Source organism: Epinephelus fuscoguttatus, linkage group LG9 (genome assembly GCF_011397635.1).
Source record: "Epinephelus fuscoguttatus linkage group LG9, E.fuscoguttatus.final_Chr_v1".
Taxonomy (NCBI): Eukaryota; Metazoa; Chordata; class Actinopteri; order Perciformes; family Serranidae; genus Epinephelus; species Epinephelus fuscoguttatus.
In genome coordinates this window covers 8,892,058-8,916,652 of record NC_064760.1, presented here as the reverse complement: position 1 = coordinate 8,916,652, position 24,595 = coordinate 8,892,058, and the positions used below count along the sequence as shown (strand labels likewise).

At 41.6% G+C, this 24,595-nt stretch overlaps 2 protein-coding genes across 8 annotated transcripts in view; one reads left to right on the top strand and one right to left on the bottom strand.

The window, feature by feature from the left end:
- Positions 1–5,357: 5,357 nt before the first annotated feature.
- Positions 5,358–8,897, top strand: phox2bb (paired like homeobox 2Bb). The gene is made up of 3 exons (XM_049585842.1): positions 5,358–6,028; positions 6,650–6,837; positions 7,303–8,897. The coding sequence occupies exons 1-3, from the start codon at positions 5,788–5,790 to the stop codon at positions 7,729–7,731; spliced, it is 858 nt and encodes a 285-aa protein (XP_049441799.1). The 5' UTR covers positions 5,358–5,787; the 3' UTR covers positions 7,732–8,897.
- A 1,709-nt stretch (positions 8,898–10,606) lies between these two features.
- The window catches only part of LOC125894068 (LIM and calponin homology domains-containing protein 1-like), a 115,871-nt gene continuing 101,882 nt past the window's right edge, over positions 10,607–24,595 (bottom strand). For 5 of the 7 annotated variants that reach the window (XM_049585176.1, XM_049585178.1, XM_049585181.1 and 2 more), the window contains 10 exons: positions 24,078–24,106; positions 23,180–23,293; positions 18,271–18,363; positions 17,884–18,048; positions 17,632–17,726; positions 17,105–17,251; positions 16,437–16,532; positions 15,576–15,684; positions 13,624–13,726; positions 10,607–12,700 (listed from right to left, as the gene is read on the bottom strand). In XM_049585176.1, the coding sequence (XP_049441133.1) occupies positions 12,675–12,700; positions 13,624–13,726; positions 15,576–15,684; positions 16,437–16,532; positions 17,105–17,251; positions 17,632–17,726; positions 17,884–18,048; positions 18,271–18,363; positions 23,180–23,293; positions 24,078–24,106 (977 nt within the window). In that variant the 3' untranslated portion in view covers positions 10,607–12,674. The remainder of the gene's footprint in view (positions 12,701–13,623; positions 13,727–15,575; positions 15,685–16,436; positions 16,533–17,104; positions 17,252–17,631; positions 17,727–17,883; positions 18,049–18,270; positions 18,364–23,179; positions 23,294–24,077; positions 24,107–24,595) is intronic. The other 2 variants (XM_049585179.1, XM_049585180.1) reach the window with 1 other exon arrangement.

Genomic DNA, 24,595 nt, shown 5'->3' with positions numbered 1-24,595 from the left:
TACATGTGCTATCTTTTGCATATTATAATGTCGAAGCAGGGTGTGTGTGTAATAAACATTACAATGCGTTGTATAATAATCAATATAATTCACAATGACCTTGACGTTTTATGATGGATTGGGAGACACGGCCTACTGTAATTGCTGCCCACTCCTCCCTCCTTGCTTCCTTCCTTTCACCCTGACGCCTCCGCTCCTACAGGCCAGCCAGCCTCTCCCTCTCTCCTCCTTTTTTGACATTAAAAACCGCTCCATCATTCTCGATGCGCCGCCTTGTCGCCTGCCGCTCAGATGACCATTAATCGCTTAATTCCAGTAAACCTACGTGCGCACAAAAGGCCGCTGTCTGCCGCTTAATGCATGTGTGATTAAGCTTTTAGGCCGACCACACGGCATTATTAGCCAGCAGGTCCTTGTATAGAGGGCCAAATGCCTTCAGGGGGCCCGAGGGTGGTGCGGGGTAGAGGAGAGGAGGGGAGGGTGTGTGTGTGGGGGGGAGTTAATGACACTGACCCTCACTTCCCCAACAGCTATTCAATTCAACAATAATAACGGGTCACGCAGCTGATTTATGAGGCTGAGGCTAATAATTGTCAATTGCTAATGTGGGGGTGGGGAGGGGGGGTAATGCCTGTAGACTATGCTAAATAAAATATGCCTTGACCCCACTGGGGGTGAAATGCAGGAGGCCGAAGAAGAAAAAAATTGACAGATGATGTTTCAGACAGTCTCCCCCCTTTTACTCCAAAGCATGTTGCAGCTTAACTCTAAAAAACACAACCTTGTTTTGGTGTCTGTGAATTCAAACATGCAGAGCAGCAGCATCCAGGCCAGGCTCGGGCCCGCGCGCCCCATCCGTCCGCCTGCACGGCTGCAATAAATTAATAACAACCAAACAATGTGTCGTGGAGAGGCGGATTCAATTACTAAGTTTATTTACAGGGAAAATCTCATGAAGGCCATTGACCAACGTTAAACAGCGCGGGATGAAACGATGACAAGAGCTCCGATAAGAATTTAATTCCATCTCATTTCAGACGATTTTATGAATCAAATTCTTGAACACTGGCAAGAGATTTAATGATCACATCTTTGCGAAATCTTATTTCAGAACCGGTCGATGGCATTTCTCTGCGTTAATGTCGACTTAGAGGTTGGAGTAATTTAGTAATTGATTCCTTGCCTGGCTCTCGCTCGTGCCAAGGCCGCGTTTGAGGGTAATATGTTTCCTAATCTTATCCCCCCGGAATAAGATTTTTATGTTAATCCACTGGCTGGTCTCTTGGTCACTTGGGGAAGCACAGATAAAGGCTCAGAGGGGCCGGAGAGGCCAGCGGAGACGAGCTGAGCTCTGCGGGAGCTGGCTGCAGCATCTGGAAAACAACGAGAGGTGTTAATGGGAGATAACAGGGAAATATCACACTCAGAAGAGCCTGAAGCACATAAGAACAAAAATATTTACAGTTTTCCTCGCGCATAATCTGTAAATGACTCATTTTGTTTCCATACGGGCTAAATAACAGGTCGATAATGGCTATAAATCTGCTTTTCCTAGTGTTATACTTTGTTATTCTTATTTTAGAATACGATATAAAGATGCAAAAACTCTTTATTCTGTGTAAAAAATCTGTCTTAAATTAGATCAGATAGCTTTATCTTCCTGTACATCATCCCTGTACCATCACCGATGCGCACGCGGTCCTCACATTTGTGCCAAAAACAGACTAAAGACGCATCAGGTGAACAAAACGTCACGAACATCTAATAACAATAACAACAACAACAGAGCTTACACGCAGCAGACTGGGACACTGAAGTCTTTTGTGAGGCACATTTTTTCCTCTGCAGACACTGAGAGAAGACACCAGCTTCTAATTGAATTTTGTCTCTTCTCCAGATGTCACTTTCCATCTGCGCGCTTGGAAACGCGATGCGCTTTTTACGCACCGGCCTGGAACACCTTTAACTCAGATGTTTGACTTTTCCTCCCCTCTTTTGTGTCAACACGGTGTCTTATGTGCAGTTTAACACCCTGAAATCAAGGCAGCTTGGAGAAATAACAGAATATAAAAATGGTTTATGAGTTATTATATTTGTTTTGGATAATTGTTGTGGAGCTGGAGCAGTGAAGTCGTGTTTGCTGCCCCTGTAGCTCAGATTTTTCTTGCAGGTGAAAGCTCGCCTTTATCCATCCTGTCAAATTGAGACATCAGACTAAATTGCCACGAGAGCATCCCCAAAATGAATTTTTTATCTGCTCTCGAGCCCCTCCCCTGCAACACGCGGCCTTATTAATAACCGTTTTGATAAGCGTAGGATTTCCTCGGGCGGAGGAGTGAGACATTGGAGGTGAAATGTGACAGCGGGACCCTCCCATCGCGCTTTCTCCCTCTCTTTATCCTCCTCTGTTTCTTTGCCTTTTTCGGGGGAGTGGATCCATCCAATCCATCCAGAGACAATGGCATTTTGTTCCTCTTTTTGTCCCTCCTGTCGACCCGCATTCCTATATTGCTGAGCAACGATAGTGCGCACTAAATGGAGAGGAGTTGCTCCCATATCGCGGCTATTGTCCGGCACTTGCCAGGGGAATTTAGGGTCTTGCACACATCGCATTTTCCTGATTTATTTAAGTGAAGGCTTATGTTCGGAGCCCTTTATTTGCAACATAATTACTAATTAACTGCCGCTTTACTTGAATTAAAGGCTCATTGTGTTACTGTAAATCACTGTTTGCGCGCACCGCTGCTGTTTGGAAACAACCTGCAGCCACCAGGCCCCTCTGCAGGACGTAAACACTCTGCACCTTTTGTATCCTGCAAAAGCTAAAAATAAAAAAATCCATTAAATCAAGTCAGAGTGCAAAGTCCCGCCTTCTGGATTTAATATTCTCACATCAAAATATCAAACTGCGGCTGCTGGTCCCACCCGAGCCAGCTGAAAGAATTAAAAGATGTTGAAACTATAAAAGAGGAGGCGTTTCAATAGCTGGTGGACTATGGTGTAAGGACTATAGACCGCAAGAATAAAGAGCGACTGCAGTGAAAGAAACCGATGGCTAAAAGCTATAATTGTATTTGCCTCGGCGAAATATCAGAAAAGACTTCTCGTTTCTTTGAGCGTTATTAGATTAATTCCCAGAGATGGTTTCTTTTCTCGCTGCCAGACGCGTGGAGGGAGGACGGTGAACCATTTGGCTCTTTGGTTTCAATAATCAAATTAACCATTTGGTACAACTTTTGGGTCCCAGCTCGTGTGTAGAAAGGAGAAAATAAAAAAAGACAACATTTACATAATAGGCACCGGGTTGTGTCAAGAAAGAATTAACTTTTTCTTCTCCTTTTTTGGCTCTCTGAAAAGACAATGAACACACGGAAGAAAAGGGAGAAACACACTGCAACACGTCAGCGATTGTGGAGAAATATAATTGATGGCAAATGCGAGCGGGACTATTTTAAGAGATGATACGGGAGCTGCACCTTGGAGCCTGAAACACGGACGAAATGTTTAATTTATAAAAGCGTTTGGTGCCAAATTCAATTAAAATATCCTCTTATTTCTAAATAAAATGGCGAATATTTTAATAAAAAGCAGCGTTTATGGTAAATTTGATGGCAATATCGACAGTTTGGAGGCATTAACAAGTGTATGTGAACATAAAATAGATGATTTAAAAATTTAGAGAAGGCTTCTTATTTATTTTTTTATTGTTATTATTTTTCCCCTTGGAGCCAAGATTTCAACAAATACGTGTTTATTTAATATCTTTCCAGCCTTCTTTAATTATGAAGAAACAACATCAATATTGCGAAGGAAAAAATCAAATTAAAATAAAAAAAGATCTATAATAATCCCATAATAAAATGTAATAGGTCGTGAGACAAAAGTTTATAATACCCAGTGTCCAAAGCGATGCTACAGACACATACTGATATGAACTGACTGTGGAGCATCCCAGATACACTTGGGATTATTATAAGAATATTATAGTGATTTTTCAGTGTGACCATCAGCACACAGATCAATCACTGCAACACGACCAGTGGTGAACAAATCCAACCATCAAACTCTCATCTGCTAAATTTAATTCTTGCTCCGTAATTCCTGTTGCGCCAAACTCAGCTTCATACGAGGACTTGAACTCGGCCCAGTGGAGGAAGAGGAAAAAAACGAAACACACACTCGTGCGGAAGCGCCATACAAAAACGGTTCACCTTATTACACAAACCAAATTAACCACTCAGCCAATATTGTGAGCCTAAGAGGTCCGATGACTGCCTCGCCAGTTCGTTACTTTCATTAGAAAGATGTTATTTGCCAAATAAACGGAATAATGAAAGTAATAAAGACAATTACAAACTCATTTGAATCATAAAAACACACCCGGAAGTTTAGCAGAGATGATACTGCAGCGGTGCAGCAGGAAAAGAATTAGAAAAACTGTGTTTATTTTGGCAAAAAGGAGCATTATTAAACCGCAGCTGGTGAATTTCGTTTATTACTGTGCGTAAATTGTAATATGTGGAGACAATTTCTACGTTTCATTTATTGTCTTTAATTTTGGGAAGCAGAAAAGGCACAGAGTTGATTTAAAGGTGAAATTAAAAACAATGAAAAATGTCAGAAGTCGTGCAGTGTAATGTGAAATTAAACACAGAAATCAAAAGTGTTTGGTGCAGTAAAGCCACGTTATTAGGTGTGATTGGTGCGCGTACAGTGTGGGGACAAATACCTGGACAAGCCTCTTATAGTCACTGTTTTATCTTAAAGAAAAATGAGAAATCTGAGTGTCTTGTTTCAGGGGCTTTGGTGCAAGCAGTGACCTGAAACAAAGCAGATTTATTGGAGCCATAAATGGTGCAAAAGCAGTCACACATGAAACAGGTGACTTCACCTCAGCTGCAGGTTTTTATTTGTCCAAAAAAAGGAGATTTTAAACCTCTAAAACTCGTCTTACCTAAAGGACAGAATCAGTCTCTGCACCTGTTAAAGTGAGCATGTTTTGCTGTTCCAGTGCAGAGCACCAGAGTCAGACACAGAGAGAAGAGTCGGAGCAGACGGGCAGAGAGAGGAGGCAGAGGGGGAATACTATGTGAAATCCTGCCCAAGGTATACGGTCGCTTAAAAGGCTTAAAAGCTTGGAGAAAATTGGATCAGGGAGAATCGTCACCCAACTTTCATTATTTCCAAGTGGTGTGATTGAATTAAAGGGCAAGATGGTGGTTGGAGAGGAGTGGGGTGGATGGGTAGAGGGGTGGAGGGGGGTGCGGCGGCGGCGGTGGTGGTGGTGGAGGGGTGCGTAATGGCGTGGTATTAAATTCTAATTAGAGATGCAGGGGATCAATGATAGGGAGGTTGGACAGCCCGGGCCCCCAGTGCCAGCCCAATAGACTGATGAGTTATTGTCATGTAAAAAAGCGCTAGCAATAAGACCAAACGCTTTGCTATTGTCCAAGCGGAAAGAGCCAAGTTTATTATGAGGACTATATGCTCTAGAGACCTCGGGCTAGGCGGCTCTTAGGGGGCTTTTCATAAAACAGGGCTAGGTTCCTATAAAGGAGGCCAGTTTTGGAGCAGGCGCTGAGCAGTGAACATCTACCCACCGTCCAGCCTCCTTCCAACCAGTTCAAACCAAACAAGTCATCTTTCCCCCCCAACTCAGACCGCGCGTCCTCCTCATTTTTATTTTATTTTTTTTACTTTCTAACCCAATTTTTTTGGGTAGTTTTTGTTTGACGTTTTTTTTTTTCCCGGGAAGTGCAGCTTTCTAACTCCACCGAGCCTTCTCAAATGTATAAAATGGAGTATTCTTACCTAAATTCCTCTGCCTACGAGTCATGTATGGCCGGGATGGACACGACGAGCTTGGCATCGGCCTATGCGGACTTCAGCTCGTGCAGTCAAGCCAGTGGGTTTCAGTACAATCCCATCAGGACCACTTTCGGGGCCACCTCCGGCTGTCCGTCCCTCACGCCGGGGTCCTGCAGCCTGGGGACCCTGCGGGACCACCAGAGCAGCCCGTACGCCGCAGGTAAGCAGCGACTCCGGAGCCTCAACCCGGCGTATTATAGGACGCCTTGATTGCATTTGAAAATGGAAATGTGTTTAGTATTTACCAAACGAAATTTGCTTACACAAATGAAAGAATTTATCACGTTAGAAGCGATTGCAGGCAAGCGGTAATTCGGTTACGGGGTTATACTATCCCAGTCACACCCAAAACCGCCAACAGAATTATCTTAAGCTGCCAAAATGATAGGCATAATTTATTTACTTTGCGATGAGACATAAAGCTTCGAAAATAATTAGATAACCAAAGACTAAAGCTCATTATTGACACCGAATTGGAGTTACAGTAGCAACAAGCGGGGCGGATGGGAACATTATGACAAGTTTTCAAACTTGAGCCTCAATCTGAGGAGCAACAATTAGTTTAACATCACAATTAACCGCATCACAGGTCAGCAGCGTTATCAATTCAGAACTAATTCACAGGTAATCAAAGGCGTAATACAATTGGAAGCTTTAGCCCAGCATCCATAACCGGATTTTATACAAAATATCGAATTTACTTCCCTTTGACAACATCACTGTTACACACACTCACGCACAGATAAGACCACTAACGGTGACATTTTTATTTCGTTTACAGTTCCCTACAAACTGTTCACGGATCACGGTGGACTGAACGAGAAGAGGAAGCAGAGGCGCATCCGGACCACGTTCACCAGCGCCCAGCTGAAGGAGCTGGAGCGGGTTTTTGCTGAGACTCACTACCCGGACATCTACACCAGAGAGGAGCTGGCACTCAAAATCGATCTGACTGAAGCCAGAGTGCAGGTACACAGACACCGGCTCTCTCCAACAGACGCCAGCCTGCTCCCATTACGCACGATTACGCACAATTACGCACGGGTGGATTTATAATGCAAATAAACAACATTTTAACACACTGAATTTAATCACTTATAATTTTAATAGATTTTAGTGAAATAAAAGCTTTGACACGATCAACTACTGGCCTCCAAAAGCTGGCACGATCTAACACACACTCGTGCATCAATGCGCAAAATAAAGATGGTGTTTGTCTTTAGGGACACTTTAAGACATTTAAACATCATTTATAAGCTCACTGATTTGAGTTAATTCACCTCAGCTGTGCCAAAGAGACTTTATTCGTCATGGCTTTTTTAAATTAGGAGAGAATAACAATAAATATTTATCGATAAACAGTGATTGATTTTTTTTGGCACACACCAACCATCCATGTTGATTTAACTTTTGCACCCTTTCTCATTTTTCCAGGTGTGGTTCCAAAACAGGCGCGCCAAGTTTCGCAAACAGGAGCGGGCAGCTGCAGCGGCCGCAGCGGCTGCCAAGTCCAACTCTGGAAAAAAGTCCGACTCCAGAGACGAAGACAGCAAAGACACCAAATCTACCGACCCCGACAGCACAGGAGGACCGGGCCCGAACCCTGTGCCCACCTCCAACTGCAGCGGACCGAGCCCCACCGGAGGCCAGGTCAACACCACCGGGAACGGACAGGTGGACCAAGTGAAGACCTCCGTGTCCACCGGCATGGGGGTGACAGCACCGAGCCAAGGCTGGGCCACCGCCCCGGGGACCATCACCTCTATCCCGGACTCATTGGGCGGGCCGTTCGCCAGCGTACTGTCGTCTTTGCAAAGACAGAACGGAGCCAAAGCTACATTAGTAAAGACCAGCATGTTCTAATGAAGCTTCACAGCGGGGGGAGAAAACAGAGCAAAGAGGGAAAGAGATGAGTTTCCTCTTCCCCCGGAGACTGAAAAGCAATTGCCCGAGACAGACTAAAGGACAATAACAAGCAGTTAAAAAGAAGACGACAACCCTGTTATTTTATTTCTATGCCTTGCGTCGTTTCTTGTGGTCAGTTGACACCTTTGCTGTAAAAATATCCATCTTGACAAGTCATGTTGTCTGATAATAACATCGTTTTTGTTTTCTTAAAACAAGTGCAACTCGGGTGAAACGTTTCCACTTGTTTCCGGTCACGTCTAAAGACTGAAACCCTGAAAAAAACATGCGTAAATTCAGAACAAGGCAACACATCTCATCCCAAAGCAAAATGTCCCTCTTGTTTTAGGAAACAAACAGATTTAGGACTGAACACTGGATCAAGTGACTTGTTAAGATGAACATTTTTCTGTGGCCAATTTCTGAGCAAACAGACGTGTGCGCACCGGAAACGCGCGGTGCCACCAGCGCGCAAAGGAGCCTCGTGAAGTCACATTAAATGTCAGAGTTCAACAGCTGCTTTGTTTGGTAGAGAGATGATTCATATCCATGACTGAGGATGCTCTCTGACACAACAAATATCCACCGAGACGCTGACGCATTTTGCTTTCCTGTCTCTCTCTATAAACACAACCTGCTGTTTGGGAAGTAGCCTCTTTAACAGCTGTTTGTTTTTTGTTTCCAGGGCTGCTGAGAGTTTAGTTTCTTTAAATTATCGATATAAACACAATTATTTCCTCGAGAAAAAAAGGCACAAACTACTGCAATGTTCACCTCTGACAGGAAATCTGTGTGTTTTGTGTGTCTTTCTACGGCAGTGTTTTTGTGGCTCAAACTGTATAGTGTTAATACGTATTATTGTCTCCTATAGTTGAACCATAGGCCATACTCCCTCGTAGATCGATCATACAAGTCTTTTTGATGTTTTACAAAATTCCCTCGGAAGAATTTATTTTGGGTAAAAAAAGGGGAATGGATGCAAACATTGTATTTATTTCTATATAATTTGCATGTTGTCTCTTTGTCTGATTTTACAATGATTTCTCTTCCATTTTGTGAGCATTATGTAACATGTTTTGTCCAGGATCTGAAAGTTATTTATATGTAGGTAATGAATGCTTATATTTAAGAAGGAAATATTTCTACATGTGCACATAGTTTTCCAGGTGTACCATTGAAATGGTTGTTGATGATAAAAAAATAATAGTCCAAGTTGCTTTTTTGTCATGTTTTCTTCAGTTAGATAAGAAAACCGAACAAAGTTATTAGTAATTATATTAGAGGTTTGCATATTCTTTAATTATACGATCTCAAAAGAAAATTCTTAATGATTGCTCAGTCATTTTTGGGTCACACTCGTTTGAACAGGCCGCAGATTTCAGGACCACGGACAGCTCCGCACCGCCTCAGGAATCATTTATCCTAAAAAAGGTGAAACTATTTGCCTTTAAATTGACATAATTTCACCAATTTTCAATGCACATTTCAAGAATCAAATGTGAGCTTTCTCTCTTGCATTGTGGGTAATGTAGGCGCCAGTTTTTTTTTTTTTTTTTACAAGGAAGGAGAATGTGAGGAATAAAAAAAAGACGATATCTGAGGATATATCCATCAGTTAAAATATTCTTACAGCATAAATTGTTTAAATTCTCCAATTGTGACCCCTTATTTCCTAACCTCACTTCCCTTATACCTACATTTATGTAACGTTACATGTTCTTCTAGTTCACCATTAAAAATACTGTACTGTAAATCAGAAATGATTACTACATAGTAACTGTACATGGCAGGCCATAATGGTGTAACCAGTGGTATAATGGAGGGTGTGCACAGATAAAGGAGGTATATCAACTTCTCTTTTTCTGGTCGGTTCCCACCTATCAGCCAAAAAGCCCCAGGAATATATGTAGAAGAGTTTACCCACTTCCGTTTCACTTTCTTTCTATAGTCTATGTGTAGAAACAAAAGATTTATAACAGGATAGAAGATGGAAACCATTCGTCTATAACCGAAACAAAGCGCACTCTGGCACACAATTACGCAGGTACCCAAAACTATAATTATTATTATTAATTCTAAAGAGATGACAGCCTATTCTAAAGGTCGACATTAAACTGATTTCATTTCTAAATTTGGAAGCAGGTCAACTACAGGAAAAAAAGGTTCAACAAATAACGACCACACATTGACAGGTGAGGCGTAACTGCTCCAAAGACAGACCTGCACTAAAACCGGCTGTCATTACATTTGTGACACAATCTGTTCCTCTGGGGTCACAATTTTTGGTTACACCCATCACATTTTATGCTTTTATTTTATGCTATACATTTTAGATAAAGATTTATGTGGTAAAAAATTCGGAAGAACAGCTAGAACTTGAATAATGGATACATCTTTTTGGGCAACATGGCTACGCATAACTGAAATTAATATTCAGGTGACAGAATTCGGTGCAACACTTGCTTCGCACAGAGCAGTATCAGGATCTGCCTGTGACTTAAAATAAATCCTAACCCAAAATGATAAATCTGACATCACGTGCAGAATTTAATAGAAGCTTAAACTTAATTGCTCTCTTTTTAAGCTTATTATCTGCTAATAATATCGTTTTATCTGACGTCTGATTTTGTAGGTCTCCCTCAATGAGACTTACTGGCTAAATAAATAAATAAAAAAACAAACCACTATTTGAAGCACAAAGTGACGCGATTTCATCTGCACTATCAAATATTTGAAGTATTTATTCACCACGTTTCTTCCGCTGCTTTTAATCTATCAGGTCGTGCATTATCTTTTTTTCTTCTTATTGCAGAAATAACAAACACAACCACAGTTTTAATTTATAACATTTTATTTATAAACATACAGTATGCTATAAATGCCATTGCATTTAAACATCAAATTAATCTATATTTCAGATAGTGTTCAGGTGAATATTACAATAAATACAGAACAGACGTAAAGGTTTCATTCCCCAACTATCCTGTTAAGAAGACCGTCTGAATAAAGAGCTCCGTCTCAAAGATCCCGCTATAAGAGACTCAGCCGAGATTTATTCTGCAACTAAATGAGGATTAAAAAAAGAAAAAAGAAAATACACAACCGGAACAGAAGCTTAAAAATACTGTAGATCAGAGAGATGATCCCGGAGGACAAGCTTGGCTATAGGACGCTGTTCTGGAGGAGGAGGAGGAGGAGGCTGCTAGTTTGCTTTCATACAGCAAATCATTTGGTTTTAGGCTTAAACGTGCATTTTTTTTTTAAACATCCACAATACATAACCGAGCTCTTCTCATACAAGTCCAAAATAAAAGAAGCAAGTGACTTTAAATGTCCAGCTGGCGGCACAGATCTTTAGTTTTCATCCAACCAAATATTGCACATGTGCAACTGCTGCTGCTGGTATGAGTGTTCATATTACCTCTGCGCTTTAACTAGATGTAACATGGACTGGTGATTTTTTTTTTCCGTTTTTAAATTTTATGAATGAATCCTACCACTGAGCAATTATCAAAATTACCTCAATTAATAGCATACAGAAGTCTATATCTCTCTAGAATAAAACAACATTCAAAATTAAATCAATGGTCTCCCCTGCAGTAAATACTTTCTCCAAATAGAGGACAACTGTTTTTCCTTTGCACTGTTTTTTATCACTGCAAATCACTGAGGAATAACAGAGGGGGGAAATATGAAATTAAGGGTGTTGTTAATGTAAAATAAGCAGTACTTATCAACTGAAGTAAAGCGGGATGTGAGGGAGGGCTGCAGCCAGTCTGTCTGCAGTTTAAGGGTTCAAATTTGGCCAAATCCCTCCCAACACCCATAAGAAGAAAATAAAAAAAGAGAAATAAAACACCATACAGCTGGTGTTCTTTCTCCTGCATCACCTTGCTTTCCTAAGGCACATTAAAGTTCTGACTCTCCAAGCGGACAGGCTGACCGAGGAGCAACCTGCCGTGACCCCAAAGCACGAGAACAGCTCACGAGTCGAGTTATTGCCCGAAAGATGAAACTACATCCATAATATGTGTTTATATTAGAAGCTAAATTTATTCAGGAGCACAGAACAAGAGACGTTAGATCACTGTGAGGGCCAGAGGATAAAACTGTATATACTGTCTGTGAATCTAAATAGTGGGTTTATAGTGACCTTTATTGCACTTAAAAGAAAGTTTCTGTATATATTTCTGTTTTAATTTATACTCAATTCAAAGGGCATTAAATTATTAATATACTGCAGATCCAGCCTGTTGAGAGAAATTAAAAAGAAAACCCAATCTGAGCTGCCTGACCACATTTTCAGTTTTCTCTCCATGTTTTAGGATATTTATCCAAATTAATAAAACTGTTCTTAAATGATAAAATGAGTCAGTAACTAAATGATATACTGCGTTTCCATCAAATGGAAATAAATGATTAATATTCACATTTTTTCCAACCAGGAAAATAGAATCTGATTCTACTTAACCAAGACGTGAACACCATATTTTCTGTGTGTGTGTTCACTCTGACAGTATAGGAGGTTAACAATAGCCTACCTGTGTTTGAAGCATCTGTTAATGTTATTGTGTTTTTTTTCCAACATGGCCGCCACCCCAGAACAGTCTCTCCCTCTCTCTTTCTCTTGCTGTATGATGAAACAGAGTCTGCGGTGGTACGTGGACCAATCAAATCCTGATTTCACTCACATATCAGATGACATAAACACGAAAAGTATATATTTTTTTTATACGTGTGACTGTCCCCAGATCCCCTGTTTGGCCCCCGTGATGAATCTTCATTGGTTATTGAGCTGCAGAGGATGCAAAGATCCCGATACGCTGTGAAGGACATGATTTGCAGATAATCGGGTTAAAAACAGGGTTTCTTCCATGAACCTTGTGCTTTCCTGTTGAGCGTCACAATGTGGTTGGCTGTCCGGCCGCTTGAAAGGAAAAAGAAAGAGAAGGAAACCCACAATTTTATAAACCACAATTGTTCTGGTTGTGGATTTTAAGGTCAAGTGCATGCAGCTCTAATGAAAGAAAACCTCCTAATTTGAGATAATGACGTTTGAGTATTTTGACTGAGGCTCTGGTTTAATTCTGTGGTTCTCTGATCCACAAATGTTAACAGCTGCTGAGAGGTTATTTAAACGTCAGCTGTGTCTTTCACAAAGTATGAACTCCTGCTCTTGTGCATTCGAGGTGAAAAGGATGGAAAGTTACTGTCATCCTCTCCTGACTACATCACCAGTTTGTCTTCCTCCTGATGCAGCTTCAGATCTGTCCCTCCGCTCAGCCAAGCTTCACTGTGTCTGACACTTCTTTATTAAAGCTGCACCGGGTCGGATTCTTATATTAAAATACACTCGTCTTATCAGCCGCACAGCGGGGCTGCAATAAAGAATGAAACCTTTGAAATACACCTTGGATTTCTTATCATGAGACAGTGTAAAGTTTACTCTGAAAACAATAAGTCAAACAAATATTTGTCTGTTTTTCTACCCGGTTTATGAGCAGCGTATTTACTGCTGGTACTACAACACCATCACCTTATTAAAAACTGTATTTATTCATCAGTGAAAGTATGAAATATGGCCAACATTACTAAGCAATAAGGAGCAACAACACCTTCTCCTTTTTATAATATTAGAGAATGATTAAACTCTCTGTTTATGAGCATTATGTAACAGGAAAGTATTTATTTCTAGTGGTTGTGTTTTATATTCATGATGGTGGTTGATTTGCTTAGAACCAGCTGACAGAACCTGACATTCATAATTCAGTTATGTTTTGGATGGATGGATGGATGGAAACGCTGTTATAGAGACAGCCGGCAGAGAGAAAGGAGGGTGGAGGGACTCACAGCGGGAGCGGATGTAGCACTGATGGCAGTTGAGGAGGCCGTTTCTGATCCGGACATCCGTCCCTGTGGTTGTGTCACCTAACTGTCCCTTACACACCCCACACTGAAGAGAGGGAGAGAGAAACAGAGTATATATATATATATATATAAATATATATATATATATATATATATATATATATATATATATTTGTCAACAACTGTGTTCCCACAGGATTTTGTGAGACTGTGGTGGATGGATGTCGAACCTTCTACAGGGGTCCAAGAACATTTCAAAGCTACATGCAAAATCTGGCACTCTATAAGAGGAAAACTGAGAGGCTAGATCAGTGAGAACTGTCTCCACTTGTATACAATTTAACCATAAATACACTGGCTGTATAGATAGGATAGATAGATATGATATAGATATGAATGGCGATGACGTGGCAAAAGTCACACACACAGAGCAGGTCAAGGACACAAACATTAAGCTTAAAACAGCAACGTTACTTCAACTTAATTAAATTACCAAAAGTCTAATGTTACATGATAAACCAACTTGCTCCTAAAAGATTGCTAAAAATAGTTTCATCGTCAGAGCCACTGGTGATAACGTTAGCTAATTAGACAACGGTAGATAGCTAGATATAATGTTACACATGTTACACCTTGTTTTTCACGACAAGCAGATGGATATGTCAGTCTAAATAAGCGAGGAGACGGACAGCTAACGTTAGTTTACGTTAACGTTACCTAACTTGGCTAATCCTGAAGCAACAGCGCAAAACCTGACTTTTATGTTACTATGAGAAGTGTGAAAATATTTTTGGTTTATTATGAAACTGTGGCGGGACAAATTAAACCGAAATGGGTGCCACAGTGGAGGTAATTAATGTGAAACACTGCGACAAACACCATGAAAAGATGAAAAGCAACAATCAGTTATTCTCTCATAGCTTTACGACTTCCTCGTCTTGAATGTGACACTCAGGTAAAAAGCCATTCGCTTCACTGAAAATATAGAGGTGATTCTTAAAACATACTGTATGTCAAAAACAATTAGCTTCATTTTCATAATCTTTTATAAAAGCATGCAAAATAGGAATAGTAAATTTGCTCTGAGACTAATTTCAGCAGCGCAGTAATACAAGTGTTGATACAGGGAGGGTGTTCATGGTACTGACTCCGAAAGTGCTCCTTTTAATGACGGAACATGCCGTCTAATACCAGTCAAGGCTTTTAAATGAAGGCTGGGACACAGTCTTTGAGCCCATGGGAACTATGGGGTGTTACACATGCACAATGCAACTGGAGCTGTGATGTTGGAGGGTTACAGCAGACAGCGATGGAAATAAAGGGATGGTGTCCACTCAGAGGCTCTTTGGGTGCGCTTGGTCTGACAGAATGTTTTGGGTACACTTGAATGGATAAAGGCCAATATAAAACAGAACATTTTTCAAATAGAAAGAATTTTTATGGCGTTTTATTTAAGATCTTTTCAAGAACTTCAGAATTGTAATTCTCACCCATATCTTTATTTTTCGTATAAAATATATTCTAACCAAAGGCCAAATGTGGACGTCTCACTGAAACACATCAATCATCCCCATGTATTATGATAGCATATGACATCGCTATGATATGACATCGTGTCCCAGCCTTAATTTATAGCCTCAGTACTGGTGTGACTCATCTAATAGTTTTTGTACAATGACGGAGCTCTTTAACATGGAGTAATATGCTTAGGATACACAGATGAGATCTGTTTTTAGGATGAGCTAATTGTTGTGTTTTGTCCTTTTGTGGGATTTGTTGACGAGAACATGATACAGATCATTGCGCACCTAGTGCTTTAACTGCATTTACACAACACACATCACTGTTTAAATACAGTAGCATGTGCTTCTATAAATTAAATAAATAAAAAACTAAACAAAACGTAGAGTAATACTGAATCTTCTGTCACTGACCTTAAAGCAGTGAATGTGGAAATAAAGACTGAGGGTCTCTATGATCATGGCCGCTCCCTTCCCCAGTGGCTGCCCACAGCTGGAGCACAGCTTCTTCCCACTGACAGACCTGCAGCAGAGAGAGGGAGACAGAACACCCATGACAGGGACTGTAAATCATGTACACATTAATTTTCACTGTGAATATCAAACAAAAACGCAGAGTAGATAAGCTGGTCATCTGTCAGTGTATGGTTTTACTGGAAAATCAAGGAAGACAGGAAGAGGGATACAGAAATGCTGGTAAGTCACAACCGAAATGACTCTTCAAAACCTAAAGTAGCAGCAAGTCTCTTCACAGTACACAATGACAGATCCTGAACCTAAGGTCAGATTTCATCCTCTGCATCATCTCTGTCCTTGCAGTGGACTACAGTGGACAAAAATAGAAGAAAAGTTGGCTTGTTTTTGCTGCTCTCTGCTACTTTCTCTGTTGGCTTGTTGTTCTATGTCTTTGCTGTTGTTTGTGTTGCTCTGTAATGTTCATCAGGGTCTGTCTAATGCCTTTATGTGCACTCTGTGTGATTATAATTGTATTTTAATGACCTGGGACTGCAGCTGGATTTCTAGACAACTAGCACATTTGCAGTAATGTTCACATTTTACTGTAAAATAAAGAAATCGTTGAAACAAAACAAATTAAAAACTCGTTTGTTTCCAAATATGGGATTAAAATTCCCACTGCATCCACTGGTCCTTGCTGCAGTGGTACATGTCATGAGGCGGGTGGAGAAATGTAGGCAGCAAAGCAGAAAATGACAATGCAGAAATGAAGAACACCCCCCCTCTCTCCCTCCATGTGGGCTGTTTGTGATGCAGTACCTGTTGGGTGCTGGAGGCAGTGTGTCTGAAGGTGGTGGACATGCTGCGGGGGGTTTTGATGAGCTGCGGCACATGTTATTGTCAATGGGACCACTCCTGGAAATGGACAGCAACATGCAACATGATGATGACTCATAGCTACAGCGACTCTATTGGCTGCCACAGCCAGAAAATGAAACCAATCCGAGACAGAACGAGCTGAAAAACCAAAATTTACTCAGTAATGTTTGGACAAAATCCACTTATTCTATCCTTTAAAATGCAGAGTTATGTGTTACTGATTCAAATGAATGTTTAAAACACTTGTGGTGTCACAGACTGCTGTTTCTTTATGTGGAGGATGAATATGGGGGGGAAATATAGATACAAGATGCCACCTGCTGGTCAAACAGGTGAACTGAAGGTGTTACTAAAAGACTCCCTCTTATAACCAACCAATGAAAAAACATCTCACAGCCATGACACCAACAGTGGACCTTCTTTTTAAGTCATTATTGGTCATTGAAAGATAACCTCTATTTTGATAATAGGTGCTTAACGGTGCTGTAACCTGTGCTTGGTTAGTTTTTTGCCCCACACTCTCAGCTCATTATATATGAGACAAATGGATGCAAATTTGAAAGTGATTAAGCTCTGGACTTGAAGGCCTCTCACACACATTCACACACCTCCTGTCTCCTGCAGGCCGGCTGGGCTTGTTGCTGTCTGCTGAAGGTTGTTCCTGCTTCTTCACTGGAGTCGAGGTTTTGGTCGGCTGCTTTTGTCCGTTCTGCAGACTGTGACCGACTGTCTCTACCTGACTGCTGCTCATCGAGCTGAGGATCAGAAACAAGCCATGTTGAAACTAATCCTACTGTCTGCTTTTGCTTGCATAGTTATTTGACTGCTTGACTGATTCCAATAAGGTCTACAGTATTATTTTATGATTGAGCTGAGCTGAGAGAAAAGCTGCAGATACACAACAATCAAAACAATGACTTGCACAGTATATAGGTGACACATTAAACTTAAACATGACAAGAGCCCTTTTGTAAGTTATAAGGGGGTACATCTATTTCTTTATTCTTCTCTAAAGTTTCCATCCTCTACACACGTTTCTCCCATGACTGGAAATAAACCTTGTTACGTTAAGGCCTCATTTTATGCCACTGTTGCTTAGGATGTCAGTTTAAAATGTCTAAAATGTGACACTAACCTTCTGCCTGTCTTCATGCTGTCGTCAGCAGTGCTGATGTCACTGGTCCTGTCGTTTTCTCTCCGCTTCCATTCGACATTCTCTGTGCTCCCCCTCTGAGCGCCCAATCAGAAACAGGGAACAGTTAGCTGAACAACCAATCAAAAAAAGAACCTTGTGCCCACTCAAGTCATTCTAACCAATTGTCACCCTCCTGAATTCACACAAAATGAATGCATGCTTCTAACAAACTATCTGTAATCAGTCAATCACCGATTGCCTCTCCAGCAGTTCCTGCTTGCGTTCCCAGTCGGCCAGCGAACGGACGATGGTGTCCTGGGGCTCTGAGGTGGAGGAGATCTCCCCTCGGCTGGGGGAGGGCAGGGCTGAGGAGCGGGGAGTCAGAGGCGCTACAGTTTCCTCCAGTATCCTTCGCTCCTGTTTTGATGGGAGAACTGGGTGAGTTATCAGCAACACATTACGTACCATTATGGGTGAAGTTTATCAGTCAGCAAATAGACTTTTCTCTCTGATTTTAAAATAACACACGCACACATATACATTTAACTGGTGATCTCATCCAGTCAAAAATTATCCTCGTCAAATTGTCAAACACATCAAAGGTGCAACATTTACCCTCAAGCATTAACACGCACACACCTCCTCATGGTACTTCCTCTCCTCTTCCGCCACTTCCCTCTGTGCTCTCTCCCACTCCTCCTTCAGCTTCTCCTGCTCACGCTGGTACTTCTCCTGTTACCATGGCAACAGACACATGACATACAGCACAGAGCCTCAACGAAAATGAAGACTAAACTCTCTGCAGGTGGATATTTTGGCAGGAAAACAGAGATGATGCGCAGACATATGTGGCATCAAAAGGGCTCTGAGAGTCTAAGTCTAAATCAGTCAATGAAAAAATTCTCTCCTGGTGCATCCTACTTGATTTAATTCAGAAAGGTACTGAGACCTGTAAATCCTGCTGGAATAACTCGCAGACTCAGTAAAGCATCCATGTGGGATTCCCTCAGTGTGTACTTAAAATATGAGCCTTGGCTTAGAGACATCAGTGAGTGCAAAGGTAGCTTACTCCTCTGTTGTGTCTTAACACTTGCTCAGATCTGATATTTGCGTGTTAGGGATAAAAAGCAAACATAAGAGACCAGAAGCAGGCAATGCGGACGTGAGGCAAAAGTAGAGCATGCAGAGGTTCCTACACAATCTCCATTTCAAAAGCCGCCTTCAATTTTTTATGACTGAATTTAAGTTTTTCCTTGATGTACGATACTATCATAGTGAGTATGGGTGACATGACCACAGGAAAGATGACATCCTGCTGACATGTAAGATTATTCTAGACAAGCACAAACCACATGATACTATTTTTTTTTTATCTTTTCAGACTTGTGTAGGAAACCCCCAAAAGAAGGCAGAATATAAAGATCCAAGATTTAGAGAGAAAGCATCTTAAGCAAGACAGATGGCAGACCAAGATCAAGGCACAGAGACGACACAGAGTCAACCAGGGAGATAACAAGCACATTGATGCACCAAACATTCATCCATTTCAGCGCATCTCATCTCAAACAGTCAACCGGGAACGAGATAAATTTGTACTCATCACTGAGATTTATTATCAGGATTACACTACTGATGAGTACAGTATGTCATGGATACCAATGAATCCTTTAAATATTTAAATATGTGGACCTGAGATGCACCTCTGATTGGTTGAGGAGAGAGAGGGTGATTTGGGCAGCAGCAACAGCAGCAACCTTGGACAAAGTCCTCGTCTGTCTATGTGCATGAGATGGAGACAGCGAGCAGATAAAACCAAACCGGAGGTTCTTCTACTGCACAAAATCGCCCTCTAGTGGTCAAAGTGTGCACAGGAGTGGCTGGGGTGTGCCTTCGGAGGAGGATATGCTCAAGATAAAACAAACATGGAGGCAAGCTTTGCAAGTAGCAGTGAAATGTGGTTAATCCATCTGATTCTGAGCTGAGCACAGGCTGTCACACAGCAGCTGACTGTGTCACTGCATGGTGAGTTCACTCTGGTTTGGTACAGATAAAAGTATCCAAATTTGTGGCTTAACATGTGTTAAAACTGGTTTTTAAGGGTTCAGATTTTTCAAATGGGGTTGTATGAGGAACTTATCCACAGTCAGAGTATTACATACAGAAGATGTCATTCGGCACACCCCCAGTTTGGAGAAGCAGGCTGGAGTTTGACAAAACGTATTTTAGCCACCTGAAAAAATCAATATGGGTTTATATTTGGAATATTTTCATCGCTTTACCTTACCTTCTAACAGTAATTTCCAACAGGGAACTGAAGCTGTTACATTGCTTTCTTCAGAACCAGACTCCACTGAGAAAAAATATGATTTAACACTGCTGAACACAGAAGCTGCTGGTCTACCAGTGCCTGGACCAGTGAGTTTGTTACTGTTATTGCATGACTTTAGTATACAAAAGAACTCTTTTATGTGTCACCAAAGTCACACAATAACACAAACAAACTAACTGATCGAGGCAGCAGTAAACCAGCAGCTCCCATGTTCAGTGAACCAAAATTATGTTTGTTGTCAAAGGAGTCTGGTGGCTTTGTCAAGAGCATATATGGGGAACTGAAGTTGTTAACTGTTTCCCCATCACTCCTGCTGCTTCTCCAAACTGGGAGTGTGCCGACAGACATCTACTGTATGTTATACAGTAAGGTAAAGGAAAAGGTTTTGAACAGTAAGGTTACATATAACCTTTTTGTTCCTTATTTATAAGCTATTATTGACTATATGTTAAAAATCTACTTCGAACCCACACTGAAATGCTGTATAAAACAGCTTTGATGTTAACTAGATGACCAAAAAAACTGTCCTTGGGCATAAGTTAAAGGGCCAGTGTGTAAAACGGGTTGAAAACAGTGACATCAGCGGTCAAATTCTAGACTGCAGGGCTCACTCGCTCACCCCTCCCGTCGGGTAAATGACGGTGGCCTCGTAGGGACAAAAAGCCCTGCGCACAAGTTTTTCAGGAGTAGGTCTATCTGGTGACGAGGTGAATATTTATTTAGAAATCTAAACCATGTTACGATATTGTAATGAATCCCTCACGAGCAGGAGACCAGAGGAGCGTTCGGGAAAAAGGCCAGTTTATTTGAGCACTCCAAAAACTCCGGTAACACTCCAGGGGGTAAAAGACTCCGTCCCAAACTCTGACTCTTCCAGCGTAACACACACAATTCATACACACATAGTCGTTTACCATTCCGAGTGGGGACCCCCTCCCCTCTCTGCTCAATCTCCGGCCCGCACGCTGACTGACAGCGTAGCCGGGAAACAGAGCTCAGCTGTTTATTTAGCCAAGCAATATCTCTGGACTATAGTCGCTGCAATGGACGACTTTGAACGCGATTTTGAAGAGTTTCTTGTAGCGGACACAGACCCAGAGCCATACCTGTTTGAGCCGGAGCATACAGATGAGGAACTCCATGTGTTTGATGCTGAGCGGGCGAGAAGAGAGGCTGAATGCACAGAATGGGATTCGGTTCTACTACTACCATCGTTGGGGAGATATATCATCAGGAGGAAAAGCGCCGCAGAGAGTGCATCACAAGGAGTGAAGTTGTGTCTTCTTTTCCTTGCAGATGACGGTTTGGGTTCATTCTCTCCTGTTGCGTGGTAAGTGTGGTCCATTCGCAAACTTTATAACTAAAAAAACTTTTCACTACTCTCTATCGACGAACTACTAACACTCTCTGCTGTTTCCTCCTCCTCCTTCCTTCCTTCCGCTGTCTTCGTTGGTTCATTTATTCACACGACACCAGAGATATTGGATGAAGCGAGATACCCAACTCAGCTCACTTCCTGATTCAGTGACGTCAGCGCCACGCCCCTGTAGGAGACTTGCGGCAGCTCTGAATGTATTGTCGTCAATGAGGAAAATGAACGTGATCACAATTTATGGTCAATTCTTTCGCCCTGTAGTCACTAAAGTAAATATTGGATTCATTTTCCACAAGCCACACATCTTCCCAATATTCTGACACTAAAGCTGCATTTATCATCATCCGCACAGATCAAGAGAAAGTTAACTTTGTTTGAGCCCTATCCGTCTCAGAAAACAAGTTATCGCGAGATCTCGTGATCTTGATAAACAGGCGGTAAAAATCACAGTTAGCTTACAAACAGTTATTTACCGCTAGTAATAAATAAAAAATGCCCAAACTTTGTGCAACAATAGGCTGCAATAATAGGAAGAATGTATTTTCATTCCACCTGCTTCTCGATCCGCATACACAGACATCCACAGAGCCTCTGTTCAACACGGTGGTGGGGAGGGGGGGGGGGTTGAGGGAGAACAGGCTCTGATTGGAGGGAGAGCTAACCACGCCCACTTAGGAGACAGGAAGAGTAACCGTTTTCTTAACACTGGATAAGCTTACAGTTGGGTATCTCCCTTCATCCAATATCTCTGGCGAAACGCGTTCTCTGGCTGGATGGGTTGTCCGCTCGGTCTGCCTTACATACATGGCGGCGCAAGATGGCGACCTCTCTAAAGCAAGGCCCTTGCTATACATATATATAAAAGCATAATTATAAGGCTACGAAAACCAAATGAATTTTATTTTATAGCGATTATACACTTATATAAACATATTAATGGGTAGAATATTCAGATTTAGATTCAGGCTGACAATAAACCATGCCAAATATTACACACTGGCTCTTTAAAAGCCCACAGATCTTTTTATACACTACTTTTTATCACCCAATCAGTACTTACAGGGATATAATGCCGGACTGATGCATTAACTCATATGCAGCTTATTTGTCAACAAGTCGTGGTAAATACAGCCTCTGCAATTGGCTTTAATCTAAAGCATTTCTGACCCAAATTCAATCATGTGGGCTGTGCTACTGACTTGCTGTGCCTATTGAGATGCATTGTAAACTTCAGGCCAATTAAGAGACTGAAGGTTTAATTATAGTCAATAACAGAAAGCCCTGAGAGACTCTGTTCTACTACGTATACTATGTATATGTATGCAAAAGATTATCCACTATTGCACAAGACACAAACCTTTTGTGAGTTTGACACACATGTTGTCGCAGCGTGATAAAAGTCGCAGCTGCTGAATGCTACATAGCAAACTATCATGTTAACTGCATCTATAGCGCAAATGGGCTACTAAAGCTAGCACGTAGAGCTTGCCAAACACATAGCTGAACTTGTAAGTCAGCTATGTGTTTGAATAACATAAAGACAACAATTTACAACATTTTTGCAGTTTGTAGCAGAGTGTGAGGTGCCATAAATATCAACCTTCACATGTTCATTTGAAAGATCTTTTTATCTATGGGCTGTGGTTTACTTCAACTAGTTACTTATTACCCTAGGACTTGTTTGTACACTCAGCTGCTGAAACTCAGTATATACTTACAACTGAAAGTCTGCTCTACACCTGATCCTACACTGTCTTCTCTACGCCCTAACCTCCATAAAGAACTGAACCCCTGACCTTGCAGACTCATGCGTCATGCTTTACACTTTGAGGTATACTGTGTACCTGCAGCATGCGCTCCTGCTCTTGCTGCCACCTTTCCTGACGCTTTCGCTCCTCATCCGGGTCCCAAGACCAGCGGTCAGCCCGCTTGGCCTGGGGCAACACCGGCACTGACACCTGATAGACCCCAACACAAACACACACACACATACACGCATCAACATGCACAAATACGCACGGCACACAGATGTTCATGCACACATTCACACCCACAAACCGCCCACCATTCACACACAATCACGCACAATCTCACCCAACCGTGACGCCAACGAGACCATTAGATTGATATGGCCCCGACACGCACGCACAATCAAACACACCGAGCACACACATCCACCACAGGAAAAGAAGAAGGGAAGGGAGGAGACAGAAATAGTTGGTCTACCACAACAGCACTACTCCAATGCTAGCCAAAGGATTCCTACTAAGGAGAGAGAAGACAGAAAAAGAGACAGATGAGCTCAAATGAAAACGAAAGCAGTCTCGGCCGTTTTCTACAGCATCCTCATCTGGCATGCTACATGAACAGCTCTGTGTGTCCTCTGATATGCAGTAGAGTGTCGTAGTACGACAGTGAGTTCACAAAACTGCACTAAAAACTAATCTCAGACATGATGAAAGTTTAAGATGCAGGCAGTCTTTTTCATGGTCTAAGTTATGTTTCTATTGAGATGAAAGATTTTTTTTATAAGGTACCTGCTGATTTTAACTTGATCTTATCTGCAGCTTTAAGTCATTTGAAGGTTTTCAGCATTTGACTTCTGTTTTTATCTCTGTGTACATGCAGTCTGATAAACTACACTACTGTAACCCAGGAGATAAGCCAGATGAGAAGCAGTAAAGGGTTTTTCAGGGTCTGACCACAAAATACTGTTGTAGTCAGATGATGCTTTTTACTCACATTTCCACGGCGATCCTTCTCCTTCTCTTCTGTAAAGGAAATGTGAGAGAGAACGGTAGTTAAAATACAATTTAACATCAAATTGAAGTCCTTTTAATGGGATAAATATTTAGGAAAATGACAACAAGCAAATTGTTGGTTTGACAACCTGAAGGGATAGTTCAGACTTTTTGAGGTGGGGCTGTATGAGGTACTCATCAGTAGTCAGTGTCTGACCTACACAAACAAACTAACTAATCAAGGCAGTGGTACTACAAGGTAAAATTACTGATTTTGTCAATAGAGTCTGGTTTTGAAGAGAGTGTCGATAACATTTTCAGTTCCCTGTCAGAAAGTGCTGTCTGACAGCAAGGTAAAGTTGTGAAAATATTCTCAATGTAGCATACACTTAAATTAATACTGATTTTTTTAGTTTGCTAAAATGTGTTTTGCTACAGCCCCCATACAAAGCAGTACATTGCATAGTTTCTGTGGCAGTACTCGTGGCTGCTTCTCCAAACTGGGGTGTGCTGACTGCC

Excerpts from the sequence above, each read along its gene's own strand:
- phox2bb (XM_049585842.1), top strand. The coding sequence starts at position 5,788 with ATGTATAAAATGGAGTATTCTTACCTAAATTCCTCTGCCTACGAGTCA. Across the intron at positions 6,029-6,649 it reads GAGCAGCCCGTACGCCGCAG|TTCCCTACAAACTGTTCACG; the intron begins GTAAGCAGCGAC and ends TTTCGTTTACAG. Across the intron at positions 6,838-7,302 it reads TGACTGAAGCCAGAGTGCAG|GTGTGGTTCCAAAACAGGCG; the intron begins GTACACAGACAC and ends TCATTTTTCCAG.